The sequence below is a fragment of the Poecilia reticulata genome, chromosome 6, assembly GCF_904066995.2.
Source record: "Poecilia reticulata chromosome 6, P_reticulata-male-v2, whole genome shotgun sequence".
Classification (NCBI taxonomy): domain Eukaryota; kingdom Metazoa; phylum Chordata; class Actinopteri; order Cyprinodontiformes; family Poeciliidae; genus Poecilia; species Poecilia reticulata.
Window position 1 is genome coordinate 2152302 of NC_088835.1, and position 22109 is coordinate 2174410.

The 22109-nt window shown below is 38.6% G+C and overlaps 1 protein-coding gene across 4 annotated transcripts in view; it reads left to right on the forward strand.

The window, feature by feature from the left end:
- The first annotated feature begins 1384 nt into the window (after window positions 1–1384).
- ankrd27 (ankyrin repeat domain 27 (VPS9 domain)) overlaps window positions 1385–22109 on the forward strand; it is a 44201-nt gene continuing 23476 nt past the window's right edge. The window contains exons 1-13 of one of the 4 annotated variants that reach the window (XM_081607631.1): window positions 1385–1736; window positions 5771–5880; window positions 9021–9143; window positions 11568–11678; window positions 12849–13157; window positions 13307–13366; window positions 13790–13843; window positions 14024–14089; window positions 15589–15665; window positions 16097–16218; window positions 17112–17190; window positions 18481–18613; window positions 18713–18805. In XM_081607631.1, the coding sequence (XP_081463757.1) occupies window positions 5851–5880; window positions 9021–9143; window positions 11568–11678; window positions 12849–13157; window positions 13307–13366; window positions 13790–13843; window positions 14024–14089; window positions 15589–15665; window positions 16097–16218; window positions 17112–17190; window positions 18481–18613; window positions 18713–18805 (1257 nt within the window). In that variant the 5' untranslated portion in view covers window positions 1385–1736; window positions 5771–5850. Of the gene's footprint in view, window positions 1737–4596; window positions 4716–5770; window positions 5881–9020; window positions 9144–11567; window positions 11679–12848; window positions 13158–13306; window positions 13367–13789; window positions 13844–14023; window positions 14090–15588; window positions 15666–16096; window positions 16219–17111; window positions 17191–18480; window positions 18614–18712; window positions 18806–22109 lie in introns of those variants that run through there. The other 3 variants (XM_081607630.1, XM_081607633.1, XM_081607634.1) reach the window with 3 other exon arrangements.

Consider the following 22109-nt stretch of genomic DNA (forward strand, 5'->3'; position numbering starts at 1 on the left):
CGGCTACTGTTGAGAAAGATGGACAACAAAACAAATGGAGAAATTATGAATCACATCAGAATATGTAAATTATTTGGCAGATGGTGCTTAAATCAATATTTAAAAGGCTTTTCCAAACAACAGTGTTGGAAGATGTAAGTGATTTTAGTGAAACTTAACAACACAGCACTGAAAGGCAGCGGTGTACGTGTATGTTTCCTAACTGTGGCTAAAGCTGCTGCTAGCTGGTTTACTCTCCGATCGGAGGCTGTTTATTATATACACAGTCAGAGAATGGTGGATTGACAATGAGTAATAACGGTTATCTAACACTTAAATGCTGTATTATTAAAGTTGATAAATAAAGTGAATCTCTAAACATTACAGAACTGACAGAGCGGTGTATATTTTTCTTAACTGTGGCTAAAGCTGCTGCTAGCTGGTTTACTCTCCGATCAGAGTCAGTTTATTTTACAGTTAGAGAATGGTGAATTGACAATGAGTAATAACAGCTATCTAACACTTAAATGCTGTTATTAACCTTACCTTTTATTATGTCCTTAAGATAATGAGTATTTGCGAATTTTTCAGTCAGGTTTCCTGAGGACTGTTGAACTGAGGCCGAAAGCGCCACGTAGGCAGGCATTCACAATCGATCTGCACACGGATCGTTCTCTTTCCTGTTTATTGACCAATAGAGAGCTGGACGTAGAAGGCAGCCCAACTCATTAGCATACCGACGAAGCAGAAATACAGTGAGGAAATAATACAGAAATAAATAGAGAAATAAATACAGAAAACAATACAGAAATAAATACAGAAAACAATACAGAAATAAATACAGAAAACAATACAGAAAACTATACAGAAAACAATACAGAAATAAATACAGAAAACAATACAGCAAATGGAAATATATATTTATTCTTTTATTTATATATTTCTACTTTTATTTTTATATTGATTCTTTAATTTATTATGTTGGATATATATTTATTCTTTTATTTATATATTTCTACTTTTTATTTTTATATTGATTCTTTTATTTATTATTATGTTGGATATATATTTATTCTTTTATTTATATTTTTATTCTTTTATTTATTAACGTCCGATATATATTTATTCTTTTATTTATTATTATGTCAGTTTTGGTCCTCCATAGATGTGTTGATGGCATAATTGTTTGACATTTCTGCTCAAGCTATTTACTGATCTGTCAGGTTTCCGATATGCGTCCCCCCCAATGACAGACTCGTTCCTACACCCTTGCTTATAGATAATAACCCCCCCCAAATTGTGTGTATAGATGGTTTATTCGCTCGCTTCTACCTGCTTGGAACTTAGAACCTGTTCCGCAGATTTCGAAGTAGTTCATGTTTACCACTGACTGCATCGAGTGACCAGTAGAGGTCACTATAAACCTTTGCAAATTAGGTATGTATAGATTAGTTAAAATAAAAGGGAAACGCTGCTGATTAAACTACTGCGTATTAGTGACTCCCGTGTGCGCTGTTTCTATGGGCTGTGGGTTCGCGAGTCTGTTAGATGACCTGAAACGTATTGAACACGCTATAAAACTAAAAGGCTCTGCCAGCTTCATGTTCTCGGTTCTGGTTGCGTTCCGGGGAAGAGGAGGCAGCCTGAGCTAGACAGCTGTTTAGCATCCAGGTGGCCGCGGCTCTTGGGAGGCTGCTGTGGGGCTTTGGCTCCAAAATGCCGACGTGTTGATAACCTGAAGGACTTCATCACTACAGGTAAACATAGTCAGGGCGGAATCCTCCTTACTGGCGGACATTTCACAATGGGATTGCTAGTTTTTACGCTAGCGTGTTAGGGAAGCTAACAGTTGTGCAGAGCTAATGCTAACAGATTAGTTTCTGATTGCTGGATTTATTTTGCCTTTTGTTTATTGCTTCTGATCGCATCTGAGTCGGACACAATGAAGCTTATTCACATCGGTGGGATTTCCTCTGTAATTAAAGATTTTTAAAGTAATGGCTATGTTAATTTCTGTCTCAGATCAAACACGCCGACACTACAGGTTGGTTTGGATTTTTGAAATCTGCGATTATAATTATTTTTTTGGTTTGCATGTTACAGTTACGTTTTTTTCTCCGGCGGAAGTTGAGCTGCCTTTAATACTTGACTGCCATGTGAATATATGCAGGTAAAAGGTGGGAATCGAGGGTCAGAGAAGGTGCTACAGGGCCTCCAGCAGTTCATCTGATCTGTCTCGCTGTCTGCCTCAATGAAGTAGTTTCCTTGTTATTGACCAATCTGTCTGGACTGAGGCTTCAGCACCGAAATTAATTTTTAACACCTGAAACTTCCTGAAGAATCACCCAGCATCTTTTCAAGACAGATTCTACTGAACTGATCTCTTCTTTGTATAATCCGATGAACAGCTGCCGCATAATGGATGGATGGATATTTAGTAAAAACCCTCACACCTAGCATGCATGCAGCAACAGTCAGTGGCGGAGCCAGAGGGGGGGCCAGGGGGCCAGTGCCCCCCCTGTCATCTGATTGGCCCCCCTAGTGGCCCCCCCAGATGATTGACATGTAACAGCACCAGGTCATTTCTGTACATTATTTGGAATCATTCTAAGCCAACCTAATATCTAAAGAAGAAAAACAATAATAAATATATCAAAAGAAAATGTATAAAACTTTATATAAGTCCATGTGATGACATAAATAAATAGATTTTTATCAGGCGCGATACCAGCCTCCTTTATACTCATAAAAACAAGCTGATATTCTTCTCCTGGGTGTTTCAGTTATGCTGCGCTGTGGTGCAATTCAAAGGCTAAAGCACTTCATACCTGGTGGTGATGGTAAAACACCAATAAGTTATTTATTGATCCTCCGCAAAAAAGAGAAAAAAACGAAGAGGGGCCGACAATGTTCCTAGTTTGGAGCAGAGGTTGCGCTAGAGTTTTTTCGTTGTCCGTCAAAGAAAAAAATAATTTTATTTCCAATTTGTAGTCATCAAACGAAACATTTATTATTTCTCTGCTAGAACGTTTTTGAAATCAGGTAACATTTCACGAAATGACGCGATTAGAAGACGGCAGAACTCTGATCGTTTCCTGATCCCTCTGCGGGAGAAAAACCCCGCAGAAGCGGATCAGCTGCGCTAGGAGCTCCAAAGTCTCTGGTCCGTTAAAGCGTCCAGATCAGAGATGATCCTCTGACTGATATTGTTCTTAGTTTGATTAATAATGAGCTCCACAATGTTCTCTGTGCGTAAAGTTGAAACTGTCTGCGCACCAAGTGGTCAGCTGCGCTTCATCACAGTCTGGACAGAAACCAGCGAACTGCTCTCTGTTCTTATCAAGATGAGGGTGAGGAGGGAATCTGGCATATAGTTTTTACTGGTTTTGTTTTTAAAACACCATTAACATAAGCAGTGTAACTATATATTGTATATTTGGCGTTTGTCATCTCATGTGTGATTAATTGGTGCGTAATGGTGGAGCATTTATTGCCCAGCGCACTGCGCTTGTTTCTGCCTAACGGATCTGCACTTTAATTTCTTTCCTCTCTCAACAGTCAGCTGTTATTCCTCTACATAAACTACAATAAGTAGATCACATTCTCTTTAGGTTTACTCTGTGTGCTCCAAACTCATTAAATGTAAACTCATTAGAAGCCCGAGCCACCATCAGGCAAATAGTTCTGGTTTGACCCGAAATATTGTTACCCGTCAAATTACCTGTCCAAACAGAGCTTCCTAACCAAGGTGTCCATAACTCTTCAACACGCTGTCAGCTCCCGGTCAGAAAGACGCATTTAGTTCAGTGTCCATGAGATGATATTCAGAAAGGATCTTTTATTTGATTGATTTTAGTTTCCTCTGTGATGAACTCTTTGCGTAAAGTCTATCATGTCTCCATGTGCACCAGTCAAAGGTGTTAATTATAACATGTCAAATGACAGAGGGGCTTAAAAACTAACCAAATATTCAGTTTGGTTATTTTTTAAAATTATATATATGTGCACACACACATTTAAAATTTTGCCCCCCCAGAGGTAGTCCTGGCCCCCCCTTGGCCCCCCAACTTTAAAAGTCTAGCTCCGCCACTGGCAACAGTGGAGAGGAAAAACTCCCCTTTAACAAGAAAAAAACCTCCAGCAGAACCAGAACTTGGCTCAGTACAAGCGACCATCTGCCACGACTGACCGAGAGTTTGAGAAGACAGAGACAAAAATCAATAACTCATGGAGGAATACTTTCTATGTTTGCTACTTTAATATATCAGTACAAAAAACATTTTATATGGACTTGTTTTATTTTCAACTGAATGTTTGAACAGATCGGGTAACCAGCTCTATGCTGTGGGAAAGAATTTTCCATATAACATCTCTTTTTGCTTTTCCTGTCCCCACACGTTTATATCTCAGATCATCAAACATTTTACATCAGTTTAACCGGAGTATAAAAAGCATTTTTGAAATGATGATTCCATTTATTGAGAAAAAAGGTTAATCTAAACGAGGGGAGTCCAAAGTCGGTCCTCGAGGGCCGGCATCCTGCATGTTTTAGTTCTCTCCCTAGTGGTTGTAACAGCCTCCTCATCAAGTCAGTGTTCTGCTTAGGCCTTCTAATGAGCCATCATTTGATGCAGGTGTGTAAAACCAGGGAGAGAATTAAAACATGCAGGATGCCGGCCCTCGAGGACCGACTTTGGACACCCCTGATCTAAACCAACCTGCTTGTATGTAAGAAGGTAACTGACTCCTAAACTTTAATAACTGTCATTAAACATTTCTGTCAATGTGGAGAAAATTCAGCACACTTTGCAAAATAGTTTTTATTAAGTCACAATCTACACTTCTTACCTTTCCAGGGTGTGATATGTTAATAATAGCCTGGAGGAGGATTTATTTCTACATTTTACCCTCTCCGCTGTCTCCTTTCTTCCATGTTTCATTAGCTCCTTCCTCCATGACTTCTTGATTTCCCTTCTTTATTGTCCCATGTTGCTACTTTCTGCACTTCAATTTTTCTTCTCTTTGCTTCTTTCTCTTTCTATTCTCATGAATTATCTCTTTTTTTTCTCCCCGTTTTCTACATCCATGTATTCTATTCTTTCTTCCTTTTTCTCCTTATATTATTTATTGCTACCTTTATGGATCAACTAGATGCAGAAAATACCTTTTTTGTTAGCAGTACTGTTGGCCTTGGAATGCTCTCATTGTCATTTTATTGTATTTTTTATCTCTGAATCACAAGTACTTATCTTGAGACAGTGTAGATCTTCAGTGCTTTAGTAGCTTGACAAGAAGTGTCCTGAATGTTGTGCTGCTGATTGTTAAATCATGTGGGTTATCTCAGGCAATTCAAGACTTAACAAGAGAAGCAATAACTTTTCCATGTAGTCCCAGGCTGTATTATATGAACTCATCATTTGGAAACTTCTGCTTCTTTATTTATTCGAGTTGCTTTACAGAAATGAATAAATTGATCTCAAACATTAAAGTGTGACAAGAGGCAAATAGTTTTCACAGCTCTTTAGAAACACGACTGATTATCTTATCAGCTGTGATGTCAACATAGCATATTATTGATTACCCATAATTGCCGCTTAAGTTCTACTGCTGTAATAATAATTAGGCTCTGGCCAAGAGAGCCGCTTTAATTTGAAGTGTGTAATATGCTTGGTGTTAAACCCGAAGGGATGAACATTCCTTCTCACCACTTGACGCTGTGTACTAGGAGTCCATGAGGTCACGAGGACCTTGGCGGTCATGTGACTCGGTCCTCTGCTTCGTTCTCACTCAGCTGCCTGACGGGGCTGATCAGACGGGCAGTCTGTCTGTGGTGGCTTCCGGTTAGCCGATGTGTCCTGGAGCTGAGTGAGGATGAAGCTGATCTGGGAGCAGAGTGATGAGGTGAGCTGCTGATTTATTGCTGCAGAGACTCAGATGAACTGGGTGTGGAGACCATTCAGGTCAGTCATCTGATTTCTGTAAGGATCCTTTAAAGGGCTGTTTGTTTTATGCCGGCATGTTAACGTTTCTTGCCTGTTAATTCTGAGATCTTTGGTATCAAAATTTGGCTGTAAAATATTGATGTTATGTTTGCAGTGAAGTTAACTTCAGAGAAAGGGACAAACAGGAAAAAATGCATTTGAACAACAAACTAAATCAAAAAGTTGACCAACTTGAGCAATGATATTCATTTTAAACTATTATCACAAGAAACACCTAAGATGTCCATCTATCCATCTTGGGGATGGATAGATGGACAGACAGGTGAAAGTTGATGCAAGTCTTGTTTCCTTGCTGTCACACAACTGACTTAAATGAAAGTGTAATTAACAAGCTTGTGCAGCACTGGATGGCATGCAGAGGCAGCCGTGCAGTTATTTGAAACATGTCTGCATGCACGTTTTTCATGCAGACAGTGGGACCTGAGGACCAGGGTTGGGAACCTTCTCTGGGATCCAACATGGTGTCCCACTGCTTCCTACTGCTCTGTGTTTGGATCCTACAGCTCTTTGTGTCTACATGTGGATGTTTTTGCTGAAACACTTTTAGTTTTTGTTGAACAGAAACCATTTTTTAAAATTTTTTTATTCATACATCTGCTGAGTTTCTCAGTGAAGTACTATCGCTACGTTTCAGCTTGCTGTAGTTTGAAGGAAGTGATAAAGAGTTCTTTGTAGAGTTTATTACTGTTGAAAGTGACCTGCTTTGACACTCATTTGACATTAAACTCAGTTGGTCTTATTTTACAGAAACAGCATTATTTATCATATCCTGATGTAGGGCATGCACATTCCTTAAATTATGTCTGTATGCATGTAAAGGCTGAAGAAACACTCAATTGATCTGTCTGCAACACCACAGTGTTTGCCTAACATTGATAAGATAGCTGTTAAGTGCAAGCCTTTTCTTCTTTATCTTTTTGACAGTTATGTGCCGTTTTCTCATTTTTAATTCTGTAATAATCCTTATGAACACCCTGCTGAGAACAGTAAGTACAGCCATGCAGCAGTGGAAGAACCTTGCACAGATTTGTGAGCAGGCGGCCTGACCGCTGAGAGGACAACAGTTTTGAAGGTTTCAGATTAATTAACTGATTAAGGGAAACTCTCCAAATCTAGAACACTTAATAGCTGCGTTTCCATTAACCATAAAATTGTTCAGGTTGACGTATCAAATATTAATTTGCTTAATGCAGGGTTTCCACATGGTAGTGGATGATAGTAAATAAAGAGCTCAGTTGGTAGCATTGTTGGTAGCGCAGGTTTTGGGTTCGATTCCCGACCTGGGGTCTTTCTGCATGGAGTTTCCATGTTCTCTCTGTCCGGCTTCCTCCCTGGACTGTCAGGTTGATTGGTCTGTTCTACATAATCCTTAGGTGTATGACTGTGTGCGCACGTGATTGTTTGTCCTGTTTGTCTCCGAGTTGCCGTGCGATGAACTGGCGATCTGTCCAGGTTTTAGAACCAACAAAATGATAAAACCTTTACAAGAAGACAAAAAGAATATATTGAGTGAAATGTTTTTTTGACAAATTATGGAAAATAAATAAATGTGGCATACGACAAAGGTAAAAATTTAAGTCGTTGGTGCCATTCTGTTGTGGAAATTACGAGAAAAATGCAATTCTATATATTTATACTATCATATTTAAAAACATTTCTCAGATCTTAATCATTTTTTGGCCAAAGTTATAAAAATGAAGTTCCTAAGCGTCAATTTTGCAAAATATTTTTTTGCTGCAGTTGTGACACTATTGTCAGTAGAATTTGTTCATTGTGAGATTAATGAAGGACTCTTCTATCATGTCAGCAAGACTCAGATCTCTGAATGAGCATTCTGACACCTAGATGAAGAATAAACGGTAACACTTTATTTGAAGGGGGGTGAATAAGACCGACATGACATAAACACCTGTCATGAACATGAATAAGTCTTCATGAATATTTCTGACTTCTCATAAAGCACTAGTATAAATTTGTTATAAAAGTATTACTGATTGCACTTTGAAAATTAGGTAACTTTATGCTATTAAAGGTAAAGTTTAAACAGTAATAATTTCTTGGTTAATGTCAAGTTGTCATAACAAAGACATTTTGAATAATGTCAACTATGTATTAAAAGTGTCATGATTTACCCAATGACGCTTAATGACAGCAGTCATAAACATTCATAAAGGCTTATTCATGTTCATGATAGCATGTGTTATGTCATGTTTATGAAAGTGTCATGTCAGTCTTATTCACCCTCCTTCAAATAAAGTGTTACCGAATAAACTCTGTTCTGAAAGGAGAAGTGGTTTCAGCCCTGGGCTAGCAAGCTACTCCTGATAGGGTGTCTTGTGATAACATCTTACGCTGTTATGTAGATTTATATATGTATTGTGAAGACATCTTGGTAGGTTGTTGGGTATTAAATAGGGTAGGCAAGAATAAGCTTTGCTTTAGCCTATTCCGTTTTTGGTAAATTATGGGCTTCTTTATTGTTGTTGTTTTCTGTGTTTAATGTGGACAATTTACCAAAATAAAGTGATTGATTGATTGATTGATTGATTGATTGATTGATTGATTGATTGATGGATTGGAGTGGTGATCAGTGATCAGTATTGTTGCTTTACACCAAAAAGGTTTCCAGGGTTGAATTAAATTTAAAATTCAAAAATGCTTTATTGATCCCAAAGGGATAATAATGTTGTGACTGAAATTATTCAAGATTCTTCAAAGATTTGTTGTAAATGGTGACGGCTGTGGCAGGAAGGATCTCCTGTAGCAGTCTGTGTTACAGCGAATTTGAAGAATCCTCCGACTGAAGACTGTTTTTTATGACCTCTTTAAATGCACAGTAAAAGCACAAGACAATGAAATGAGGATTGTAATAATTTGGGTAAGTGAGCGTACCCAAATTATTACGTACTGTGGTCTGACCAAAACCAAAACTTAAACTTCGTCCTGCTGAGCTCTTGTACCTACAGATGCTAAACTGTAAAGTTTTTTGTTTTTTTTTACTTCTGTGACATTAATCTGCATTGTTGATTTCCTGTGCAGGATCCAGACTTTCAGCTCCATATGGCTGTGTATGATGAGAACATCCTGAAGAATCCTTTTTACTTGGCCTTGGAGAAGCAGAGACCCGACCTTTGCAGCCGCGTTTCAGACTTCCACGGCATTGTGAGCCATACGTGCAATCTTTCTCTAAAAGTTCCTTCTGTTTGCAACTTGTTAATATTTGCATCAAGTTGACGACTTTACAGCAATCACTTCCTCTGAACATTCATTATGGATGTTCAGAACTGAAGGTTGGGACACGAGTTACAGAAATTATTCTCTTGTTGTAAAACTCTTTTAGGAAAATGCTACAAAAAACAAAAATACAAAGAATTTACAGTTTAGATCTTTTTATTCATTAAAAGCATGACTGCTACCGTTGCTCCAATTACCTGTACTACTAACTGAGGTCCACTAACAGGATTTTGTAGAGCAAAATATACTTTTCTAAGGTTTTTTTTATGAGCTCAGCCAAATGCTTTTTGTACGACTCCTCTTCTGGTAACTGGCGATCAGAGGAGGGTAGAGTGGCAGAAAATTGAACGAAAGTAAGAGTATCTATTCTTCAACATGTTTTTACTCAAAGTAAAAAGTAGCTGTCCAAGAAATTACTTGTAAAATAGTATTTGGTAAAACGTCTACTCAAGTACTGAGTAACTGGTCAAATTATCAATTAATATTTTAAAAAGCACATAATTTTTATGTAGAAATGATGCAAGTTTTTACCAAATTACCAAAAGTTAAGTTGAAATTTTGGTATTTTAAGAACAAAAATGACTACTGACTGACTGACTCACTCACACACACTTACTTACTTACTTGATTTTACCCTCAGGGAAATTGTAGTTCAGCTTCTACACAGCACCAATTCATCAAATCCTTAAACAATTTTTTTTTACATTTAGCCTGATTCTATAGTTCCTCTATTTCTATTATGTCCCTGTTAGCCAGTGAGGAGTTGAAGAGTTTTATTGCACGAGGCACAAGGGAGTTCCTTAGTCTGTTGGTCCTGCACTTTGGAAGAAGCAGCCACCCACTAAACCTGCTTTCCTGGCTGCTGATGACAATGTGCAGAGGGTGGCTGGTGTTGTCCATAATATCCTCGAGTTTCTGTAGGGTTCTCCTCTCTGCCACTGCTGCCAGTAAGTCATGCCTTGTGCCAACCACTGAGCTGGCCCTCCTGATTTGCTTCTCCAGCTTAGAAAGGTCTGTCTTAGAGATGCTTCCACCCCAGCTCACCACAGCATATAAGAGAACGCTGGCGACATCAGACTGTTAAAACAACCTCAGCAGCTTTCCACAGATGTTAAAGGATCTCAGCCTCTTCAGGTAGTACATGCTGGTCTGAGCCTTCTTATAAAGCTGCTTGTCCAGTCCAGCTTGTTGTCCAGCCACAGGCCAAGATATTTATAGGTCTGCATGACGTCCACCTCCTCCCCTCCTATCAGAACTGGTCGTGGACTGCCTCTTTCCCTCCTGAAATCAATGACCAGTTGATGACCAGTCAATGACCAGTTTGTTACCTTTATAGTTCATAACAGTTTATTAAATCAGGCATAAAAAAAACCCAAAAACATTTTTCCAGATCAGTTTCTTTCAAAATAAAACTTAAAAAACTTTAATAGAAACTGCAGGTGTGTCTATGTCTGAAGTTTTGGTCAAAACTTGTTTGTTCTTCATTCAGTGAATTTACTCAGTGGGTAGAGGACCCAGGATTGTTGCTCAAGTAAAAGTAGCAAGACTTCATAATAATATGACTCAAGTAAACATAAAAAGTACAACGCAGTAAAAATACTCCTGAAAATATCTATTTTTCAAAAAAGCTACTCAAGTAAATGTAATTGAGCAATTGTAAGCAGTTATTACTCAACTCTGCGGGGGACATTTGGGTGACTTTTATTGTACAGTTTCACCTGCAGAAAGCTTTAAACCTGTGTGTGTGACAGGAAGTGTGTATGTACAATTCCAGGTTTGCCCGCTGGCTCACTACAGCTGTTGCTGGGAAAACAGATTTTTGTATAAACAAATATATGTATATGCATGTTTGTGTACACAGTTACACTTAACTATTACATGGTCACTTGTGGCTCAGACAAGCTGAGCTTTAGACTGAGTGTGATGGCCAGCTGCAACACATCTGTCAGAGGTGATTGGTGGAGTCTCTGCCTGCTTTCTATTGGCTGATACTGCATAAAGGAAAATGTATGGTATTCAGAATTGCACACCAATTGAATTGTAATCTTCAATCCAGGAAACACCATCTAAATATATCAGCCACACCCACTCGTAAAACAGATGAATAGTGGGCAATGTGGTTCTAATCCACTAGTTTTAATTGTAATTGGATAGCAACCCATTCATGAAGTTTCTACAACTGTGATCTTGGCACACAGTACACAAAATACAATTATTCCATTTATATCATTTCGGGCATCTTCATCTTCAGTTTGATAGCACTGCTGTTAGTCATGGTAACTGAAATGCATGTGGGGAGCTTGGTTTGATAGCAGAACTCTTTTTATGTCTCACCTCCTTGAAATCCTGCAGGTTCTGGTTCCATGTTGTGGAAGTTTGAGCGTGAGCAGCTACTCAGACTCTCACTTCGACAGCTACATCCTGCAGCCTGTGGAGGAAGGATACAAGACTGTGAATGGAAAGGTTTGTCCTTTTCTATATTAGTCTGTCAAACCTAATGCCTGCAGTCTCTGGGAAAACCAGGACACTCCCTTTCAATTTGAAGATTTTACAAAATCTAAACTTTTAGATATAAAATCTAAATGCTTAATTTTTCAAAAGCTTTTTCATTTTGGCTTCATGTCTGTTTGGGTAATCTCTATATGAAATCTGTGTAGTTCTTAACACTTGTAAAAATACAAATCACTTGTGTATGAAACCCAAGTATTTTACAGAGGGTTTAAATAATTTTTACTGTCAGTAATAGTGAAGCCAGATGTTTGCATACACTGCATAAAACGATAAATAAGCATCGTTTCCACTCAAGCTGATATTAAATCTTACTAAAATGTTAACTTTTAGGTTATTTATGTTGACCAAAATTAATTATATTTGCTAAATGTCTGAATGATTGGAGAATATGTGATTATCTTCAAATTCAAAAATGTACTTCCTCCTTTTTTAATGCTGTTTTTTGTATATTTGTTAAATCTGTTGCCATGTTGTGACACTATGATACGAAATGGATAATATGAAAAAAAAAATCAAGCTACTGTGCTACTGTTACCATCTGAGGAAATGCACCACTCCTGGTCAAAAACAACCAATTAGAGCCAGGCAAGAAGCAGGGTCTCAGCGTTGTCAGTCACACTTGTGAATGCGCTGCTCAATGTGCTTAATTGCAGAGTATCAACTCGCTGTTACAGGAAAATGTTTTATCCAATGTCATCGGTGGCGTCAGTGTAGGGCATGCAGAGTGCATACACAAACATGATTCACAGCATTAAGTCCCTCCTCCTGGCTCTGTTTGGTTGTTTCTGACTGCAGTGTATTTCTGCAGTTAAGACTGGGAGTACTGGGTGACGGCAAAGGAGCTCCATTTTCTCACAGATTATCTGTCTCATTCTTTACGGTCATGACACAGTGACAGCTATAACAAATATCTAGAAAACATTTTTTTTTCTTACAAAAGTTACACACCTCAGCTTTAAAAGGTTTCTTTATCAAAGAAAATCCCCTTTAAACTGAGTGAAATTGTAAACCAGCTTAGATACTGCTCTCCCTTGTTTAACACTGCGACCACTTTGGAGCAACAGTATTTTGAAAATCTTTTTGTAATGCATAATACTGCTAACCTGATGGCTTCGCTCACAGGATGTCAAAATCCAGGACAGGCAGGTGGTGCTGGGCCTTGGCTCCCCAGCTCCGACTGTGGTGCCCATTCTGTTTGAGGAAACCTTCTACAATGATCAGGAGCAGAGCTACAGCATCCTGTGCATCTCCAGACCTCTGGAGGTGGAGCTAAGCCCGGCTGAGGTCAGTCCACCGCGGGCATGCTGTCTGAGGAGCCTGGAGGATGTCAGGGAGTTCCTGGGTCATCACTCCCACAAACTGGACAGGTTCATCTACAGCTTCTGTCAGGCCTTCAGAGAGCAGGAGAGGAAGGGCCTCAGATACCACATTGTAAGGGACAGTCTGTTTGCTTTATTTTTGTTCTTTTGGATTTCAAAATCACTGTTCTCTTAGTTTCACCGCTTCTGCTTTACAGCAGAGGACATCCATCACATGAAAGAGGTTCTAAGTGTTCTCTCTGTGTGTTACTGTCCCATCAGGACTCTGTAAACGGACTTTACACTAAATCTCTTCAGTGCCTGCTGAGAGACTCTCGTCTGGTGAGTAGAGACCAGAAGCTGTCTGTGTAGTAGGCTGGACATTTACTGAGGTTTTGAAAGCCAGTGGACAGATGTAAGGAGGAGGTCATAAGGGGGTGAGTCCTCCTTTAAACTCTCAGATGACCAAGCATTGCCAGTGGTGCAGAGTTAATTCTGCTTGGACCCTGGTATGATGCCATCATAACACCACAAATTGACCTTATTGCACAGGTTTCAGACATGCTCAAAGCAGTTGAACTCTCACAATTTATCACATGATGAATTATGGGTCCTGGTCTCCAGGACCGAACCTCCTTACCCTAACCTGGCTCAGACCATCCATGTTCTGTCTGGTTTTATAGTCACGGCTTAGGATCCTCATCCTCAGCAGATTGTTGTGTTAAGACAAAAAGTTGCAGCAAATTATTTACTTTTCTGTCCTAGAAACTCCTAGCAAAACAGGAGCTTCAGATGACTCTTCTCAAACAAGCTGTTGGGGTAACCTCATCAAATTTGACTTTTCATATCAGTTTTTTTCAAATGAATATGTGCGTGTGTCTGCCACAACAAATGTGTGAATCTTTTAAACAACCTACCTGATACCAACATAACAGGATAACTAGAGTTACAGTAGAGGTGTATTTCTAAGGGAATGCTAACTTCATCTTCTTTTTTCAGATATATATCCATCATGGTATCCATGATTTAATCTTTAACCTTGTGGGGACTCTTGAATCTTGTCAGGTAAATAAATCCTACTTAGCAACATTTCCTATTATTTCTTCCTGGTTTGTTTTTTCCTAAATATAAAACACACACATTTGAAAAAACCAAAACAAATTTTCCTGGGCTGCACAGTGGCGCAGTTGGTAGAGCCTTGCAGCAAGAAGGTTCTGGGTTCGATTCCCGGCCCCGGTCTTTCTGCATGGAGTTTGCATGTTCTCCCTGTGCATGCGTGGGTTTTCTCCGGGTACTCCGGTTTCCTCCCACAGTCCAAAAACATGACTGTCAGGTTAATTGGTCTGTCTAAATTGCCCCTAGGTGTGAGTGTGTGTGCATGGTTGTTTGTCCTGTGTGTCTCTGTGTTGCCCTGCGACAGAATGGCGACCTGTCCAGGATGTACCCCGCCTCTCGCCCGGAACGTTAGATGGCGATGGGCACCAGCAACCCTCCCGACCCCACTGAGGGACAAGGGTGTCAAGAAAATGGATAGATGGATGGAAAACAAATTTTCCTGCTGGCAGCTGTCTCAAATGACTGATTTTCTTCAGCTTACTGGAACATTGTGTCCTTTTGGCTTTTTGAATTGAAATCTATTTGTTTTTCAGCTATTTTAAAATATTTATTCTGATAATTATATAAATTCCTGTGTTTTAGTATTTTTCTATTTTCAGTTAGAAACTGATTTTGCCAGCTGAAAAAGATAAATTGAGAATATTGCTAAGCAAAATACAGGGTGAGGAAAGCTAAATTAATTAGAGATAAAATACTCTATATTGTAAATGTTATTTTTGCTATTTTTCAAGACTGAATAATAATCATTAAAATTAACTAAACATTAATGGTCTTGTATAATAAAGCATATATGATAATTAAGGACATGTTTATATTTTTAAGTACCGGCTCCACCCTAACTTATAGTGTGCTTGTGAAAAATCTTTTTAACTTTCATTTCCTAAATAGTTTCCACTTCCTGCTTCCCCTGCATCCCAGAAAAAAAACAAAATCCAGAATATCAGCACAGATGTGTAAAATCTAGAGGTTTGGTTAAGATTAAGATTGTGGGATTAGGACTGAATGCCCACCCTGAAGCACTTTGTTCTGCATTTATATAATTCAGCACTATTACAGATACTATTTACAGCTCTTTATCATTGCCCAAGGTTATCTTTGCAACAAGACATGTCTTGTTTGCAACATTGTCTTGTTGCAAAGACAATGTCTTGTTGTCTTTATAGAGGTTTGGTTAAGATTAAGATTGTGGGATTAGGACTATATAGAATGTCTTATTGCAAAGATAACCCAATCTTTTGCAAAGACGGATAATAAAGAAATATTTCAGTGACATGTTTATTGGGCTATGCATAGCCCAAACTCTGCCTTTTTTTTATCAAAAGAATTATTTCATTTCCATACTGCTCACTGAAATTACTGAGTCACAGTATATTTTGCAGCTGTAGGTTTTTCATAATGTTGGCATTGTGACGGTTCTCTGAAGTCTCTTCTGATTCTCTGCTCAACAGGATGCTTCTTTTAACAAAATCACCAGGAGCCTTCAGGACCTGCAGCAGAAGGACCTGGGAGTGAAACCAGAGTTCAGGTTGGCTAGTCACTCAGCCGCTGGTGTAACAGTGTTCACGTGATGACATAGTTAAGAAACATGTCAGAACCAAGATCCATAAGTTGGCAAGGCAAACAGATTCACAGCTACAGAACAGTTTTGGAAAACTACAGATGAATTTAAAGTTTTAGTTTAAATTCTGCATCACAAGTCAGAACAAAGGGGTGAGGGACAGTTAGCTATTCTTCTGTTCCTTTTTGAATATGCAAGCTATGTTCTTTGGTTGCAAGTGTTCTACACTTATTGCACTTCCTTAAATTTTATTTGATATTGTGAGATTATTTACATATTTGGAATAAATAATGCAAAAAAAATGTAATGAACATGCAGACATGAAGTGCTCAGTTCACACAGTGACACGTCTGTCTGAGATTCCCCATGTTCTCCTCTGCTGCCCTGTCTTCCTCCAGTATGAACTTGTCTCAGGCAAAGAGAGAACTGAGTAAGCTCAACCAACAGACCTCCCCCCTCCTCAAAGTGTTGTGTCTGCGCAGAGTCGTCCTCATTGCCACCCAGACACCCAGACGCACAGGTAAGCATGACAGTGGGCATGTGTTTATATTTCTACTGGAGATGCTCATGTGTCCATGTAAGGACTTACTTTAGAGGAAAAATTGTACTAAACTAGTCTCATAAGATATTGGAGCAATCTACCTAGAGATCCAATTCTGCCAGTTTTAGAATGACAGCATAAAAAATGTACTATTAAAAAGGTTACATGTAAGAACATAAACACATCACAGCACTTGCAATCCTAAAGTTCACTCAGTATGGGAGGTGATGCAGTGTGCAGTCCCAGTGGTAAAAGGGAACATTTTGACCAAAATAAAAGTCTAACTAAGACTAATTATTTTATTTATCCATTGAATCTGTTTAAAAATAGATTCTGCTGTGTTTTCTTATGTCTTTTAGAGGAACCACTGATCCAAAACGTGGGGAAATAAAAAACCTGATTTCAAACATGGCGGTTTAAATAAGTAATATTAATGTGCTTTGGTTTACAAAAGGTTATTAGTGTAAGAAAACTGCTTTTATTAAAGATGTAATCAAGAAAAAATGACTATTGAAAGAAGCTGTGTGGGCAATCTGAGTGAATTAGTCTGGAACCTCTCTCAGCAGCAGCCTGACCTCTCTGTAATCAGATCAGCAGGCAACACAGTGCCCGCTGTGTCAGCTGCCGATCTGTTTGTTCAGTTTGTTTTGACTCACAGCAGCATTACTGTTTGTGTTCAGAATGGCATGATCATTTCTAATTTGTGTTTGTCAAAAGGCCAATTTAGGCATTTGCTTAGGAACCAGGGAGAAGAGCTGTTGGTGTCAGGAATGCAGCGATTTAAAAGCAGTTTGAATGGATAAAATCATTGTTTTGTTTTTTTTCTTTAGAGAAGGAAGTTGATTTGTTGAATTGTGTTGCTTTCCCTCCAGTGAGTATCGAAGCCATGAGTGCAGATGATCTCCTCTCTGTTGTCCTTTACCTTTTGGTCAAGACTGAAATACCGAACTGGTGAGCATGGAGAAGATCCTCTGGGAATGTTTTCCCTGTATTTAAAATAAAACAACTGAAATAACCCAGACAGGCAGAAAACGCCCTCTCAAGGGTGAACTCATTCTGAAAAACAAGCATGTTTGTTAACTTTTAAGCCTCTCAGATTTCTCCAAAACATGGAAATTCTCAGGCATGCCCAAGAAGATTGAGCTATTTTCTTAAAGACTGAAATTAATGAAACTGATTCAATTCAGATTTAACAGATTATTAATAATCTGTTTAAATATGTTTTGCAGTGTTTAGGTTCACAGGAGATTGAGGTTTCCTTGGCAAGTGGCCGTCCGGATGCAGTTAACCAGATACATTTCTTCAAGTGTGCTGGATGTGTTTGTCTTACTCCGTCACTTTTGAGGGGCTGATTATTGTAACATAATGTAAAGCTCAGAGAAATCAACTTTACATAATGATTTATGTAGAGTTAACTTCTCTGAGCTTTACATTATGTTACAATAACTTCTCTGTGCTTTACATTGTTACAATAATATTCTCTCAAACATACCTGGATTCTTGATTCTTGCGTGTTTGAGCAATCCTTTAATCTCCATGACAACCATTCAGCTGTGCAGAACGCTTAGAGGGTATCCAGCTATGCATACAGGGACAAAGCTTGTCCTCAGAACTGCAGTTTCCAAGCTTCTACATTACAGAACGCCCCTCACACCTCATTCCCACCATTCAGCTCCTTCAGACAGCAACAGCTCATCAGCTGATTGAAAACAGCTGATTGAACTGCGCATCAGCTGAGCTCATTATAGGAGCTACTTCTCAGTGCAACGCTGATAAAAACCTTGTTAAAAGGTTAATAACCCTGATGATTTGGTTATTTCCTGGAGGTGGATTGTTGGAAAGAGCAAGAGTTTCTTAAAAAGTCTGAAGCCCAATTTTAAGGTGTTAAATTATGACATCAAATATATATCAAGTCATATTTGATATATATCACATTTTTACAACTAAAACATAGTTACTTAATTGTACTATAAAATGACATTATGTGGATGAAAAACACATAATACTGGCTCTTAAATGGACCCTCTCAAACTTGTAGGTTTAATGTTGGTGTCGGGTTTTATTTGAGCTTTCAGTTTCTCTTCTCTGGAGTCCTACTGTATGCGAAGATGGTAACTTAATTTATTACATTAGTAAAGATTATAAAACTGCATTGTTTGAGCATCATTTAAACTTGCATGTCATACAGATAATGTGTTTTCTAGCTCTGCAGGCTGATTGTTAAACTGTTGTGTGTTTCAGGATGGCCAACCTTAGCTATATGAGGAACTTCTGCTTCAGTAACTCCAGCAAAGATGAGCTCAGCTACTGCCTGAGCACGTTCGAGGCTGCAGTGGAGTTCATCAACCTGGGGAAGCTGCAGAACACGTGCTCTGTGAGACACACTCTGCAACGGCATGTCGGATCTCAGCAGATACAAGACGGTTCCGAGAAGGTTGCAGTTATTGTCTTTTTTTTTGTCTCTTGCTCTTAGGTCACAGGTGAACTTAGAGACAAAGCTCTATTCAAGGAAAGGATGAGTCTGCTGACTCAGAACGTGGCTGCTCCCGTCCTCCGCCTGTTTGAGGTAAGCTGGAGCAGTCTGGCTTCTGCTTCCCTATACCCACCTGTCCTTTCTGCAGGGCAGAGGCCCTGCCAGGAATCGTGGGCCCCCTGACAAAAAATTAGTTGGGGCCCCCCGCACAGCTGCTGTTACAATTTGTTTGAGTCTACTTGACCCATAAAAAGCATCACAATTTTAAAGGCTTGCATCTGCTTTGCTCTCTTTGGTTCAATACTGATAATTAGTGCAATATTTACTGCTCTTGAATTTAACATCCACATCCAGTATGCAAGTAGGTTTCTTAAATTTTTTCTATTAGTTTTAGATTACTGAAATATCTCCCATAAGCAACAGTCAGAAGCAATGTGCAACTACACATAAAGCAATCCAGACTTCTCAAAAATGCTATTTAGTTGCATTTTATTCAAGCTGCAGTACATAACTTTAATAAAAAATGTTTTCCTCCATATTTGTTAAAGCTGTCACGATGTCGTAGCAGTTTGTTATGAAACAGATAATCTGTGAAAACAATCAATCTCCTCCATCTCCTTTCTGAATTACCATTACTGGTTAAAGTAATGCATCGTTCTGACCAAAACAACCAATCAGAACTAGTAGCCTCATGTGTTCAGGGCAAATATGGATGTGTTGTTTTTGATCTGGGAGTGGGAACATAAAATGTTTACTGCTACAATCTTTGAAAATACAGTATGATTAATTTTATAACTGACAGGGCCCCAATTTTTTATTTTTTTATTTCTATGAACAAAAATAAATAATTTGCGGAGGGCCCCCTGTTGGTCAGGGCCCCTAGAATTGTCATCTTTTTTCCCCCCATACCGCGCCCGTTGCAGGGCCACAGAAACCCGTAAAGTAAAGCTACAGAAAACAAATATACACCTGAATTAAGACAGTTTCTGAGATGATCTCTGCATGAATAAAGTATAAACATATAAACAATTAAAGCCGCAAGCGGCGTAGGAGGCCCTCGCAGCGAAGCACTCCGAAGGCCTATTGGCAACCGCGGGGGTTCCTGCACCGCCACACTCTCGCCACCGCCGACGCTCTCGCGCAGTTCCCGCAGCCGTCCGCCAGGCAACACACATCTACATCTTCCGCAGCGCTCACTGACTCAGTGGTGGGAAGTAACGAAGTACAAGTACTTTGTTACTGTACTTAAGTACAATTTTTATGTATTTGTACTTTACTTAAGTAGATTTAATAATGGGTACTTTCTACTTTTACTCCACTACATTTTACAGTAGGTATCTGTACTTTCTACTTCACTACATTTCTAGAAAACTGTCGCGTTACTCGTTACATCCAAGTTGCTTTGCTCTTTTTTTCCGTTAAAATGCAAGTACACCTCGCTGTAGCAAACAGAAAGGGTCGGGGACGGACCACAGTCAGCCTCTCTTACCTTATTTGGAAATGGGACCATTGCACTCCGGAAATGAAGGGGGCTCTATTTCCTATATTATCTGCCTTCTCCCGTTTAAATTTTCTTTTGAAATCTGCGATATAGCTTCATCTGTAGGAAAGAGTTTTACTCTCAGCATGTATTTCAACTTCTCTTTTTTATTTACTTCAGCGCAGCTCACAGCTTTAAACAAGTTCCGTAGCTTTCTGTGTACTTATAAATCTGCTTCTTAGTCGCATCTTTTCGGGCCTGCTACTGCCTCTAGTGGCGTGGGGGTGATAACACAACTAATATAATTATGTCACTAAACGAGAATACCACAAAATCTTTATTATTTACTATTAATTTCGCCATTACTGGCAACGTGAAAGATAAATTATCTTCTAAAATACCTTATTTTTCTTCAGGATGTAAAGCTAATTAGGTGACATAAACAACACCTTTATACATTATAAATAATATCTACATATCTCCATCAATTATAGGAGGAACAAAAGAAATAATACATGAAAAACAACATTATCAACAACAATAAAAATACTATATACAAAATATACATAAGAAATGTAATTGAGCAAAAGTCAAGAACAAACAAATTAATTAGGTACACAGACGAATAACCAGGATTGTTAAACAAGCAATAATCTACATTTTTGTTTTCTTGGTATAGTCCTATATAAAGGAAAAAATTACATTATTTAGTCTTCCAAGGTGTAAATTTTTCTTTGACTCTAAAACAATAAAATAAAAATCATTAGTAGAATCACAATATTAAAAATGTGTGCATCAAGTAAACACTTAGCATGCTACAGGTAATTCTTAGCCAAATTAGAATATCATCTAATTTGGCTAAGAATAATTATTGCAGTCAGTGAATGTTCTATATTTACCAGAGGAACACAGTAACACCTTCATGAGCTCAAACAGACAAAAAAAAGGATGGATGCTCTAAACAGTTTAGAGAGTTGTTTTTGGTTTCACCACTATTTACCTACTATTTTTCCTGCTATTCCAAGTATTCTTAAAAGATTGTCTGTTAGTCTGCAGCTCATGTGACCAAACCAGCCGAGATGAAAAGCTAAAGCACTCAACAGTTAAAACTTGAGATGACTTAAAATTTAATTTACATTTTTAAGTTTTACCATTTTAACTCATTGTTAAAATGTTAACATTACTTAACTAGAGCTAATGTTAGCTAATGTTACCTCTAGCTAACTAGAGGTTTTGCACGAGTTGCTTGTTGGGTAACCCCAAGATCGCTGGATCTTCTTAAAAGATAGAGTGATGTTTCTTAAAAATGTAGCCAGTGTTTTCAGCAAAGTTGAGCTGACTGTCCTGGAATGATCCAAGGTATTTAAAGTAGTTTCAACAGGTTGGTCATCGAGTGAAACTGGAACCACTTTCAGGTTTTGTTTATGTCATTTAATTAGCTCTACTTCCTTAAGAAAATTAAAAAGTATGGTGTTTTGTGAGGGACTTTATTTTTTGCGGTTCCAGTTATACCAGAATTAATAATAAATAATAAAGACTTTGGTATTCTGATTTAGTAATGTATTTATATTAGTTGTGGTACCACCCCCACGCCACTAGAGGCAGTAGCAGGCCCGAAAAGATGCGAAAAAGGAGCAGATTTAGAAGTACACAGAAAGCAACGGAAATTGTTACAAACTGTGAGCTGCGCTGAAGTAAATAAAAGAGAGAAGTTCAAATACATGCTGAGAGAGAAACTCCTTCCTAAAGAGGAAGCTCTATCACAGATTTCAAAAGAAAATTAAAACGGAAGACCGCGGATAATATAGGAAATAGCGCCTGTTAGGTATTTTCTGATACCTACATGGAAAAAGAGAACCACAGACAACGTATATGAGTTTTTAGCCAAGCATCTGCAGAAGGAGAAGACACAGTGAG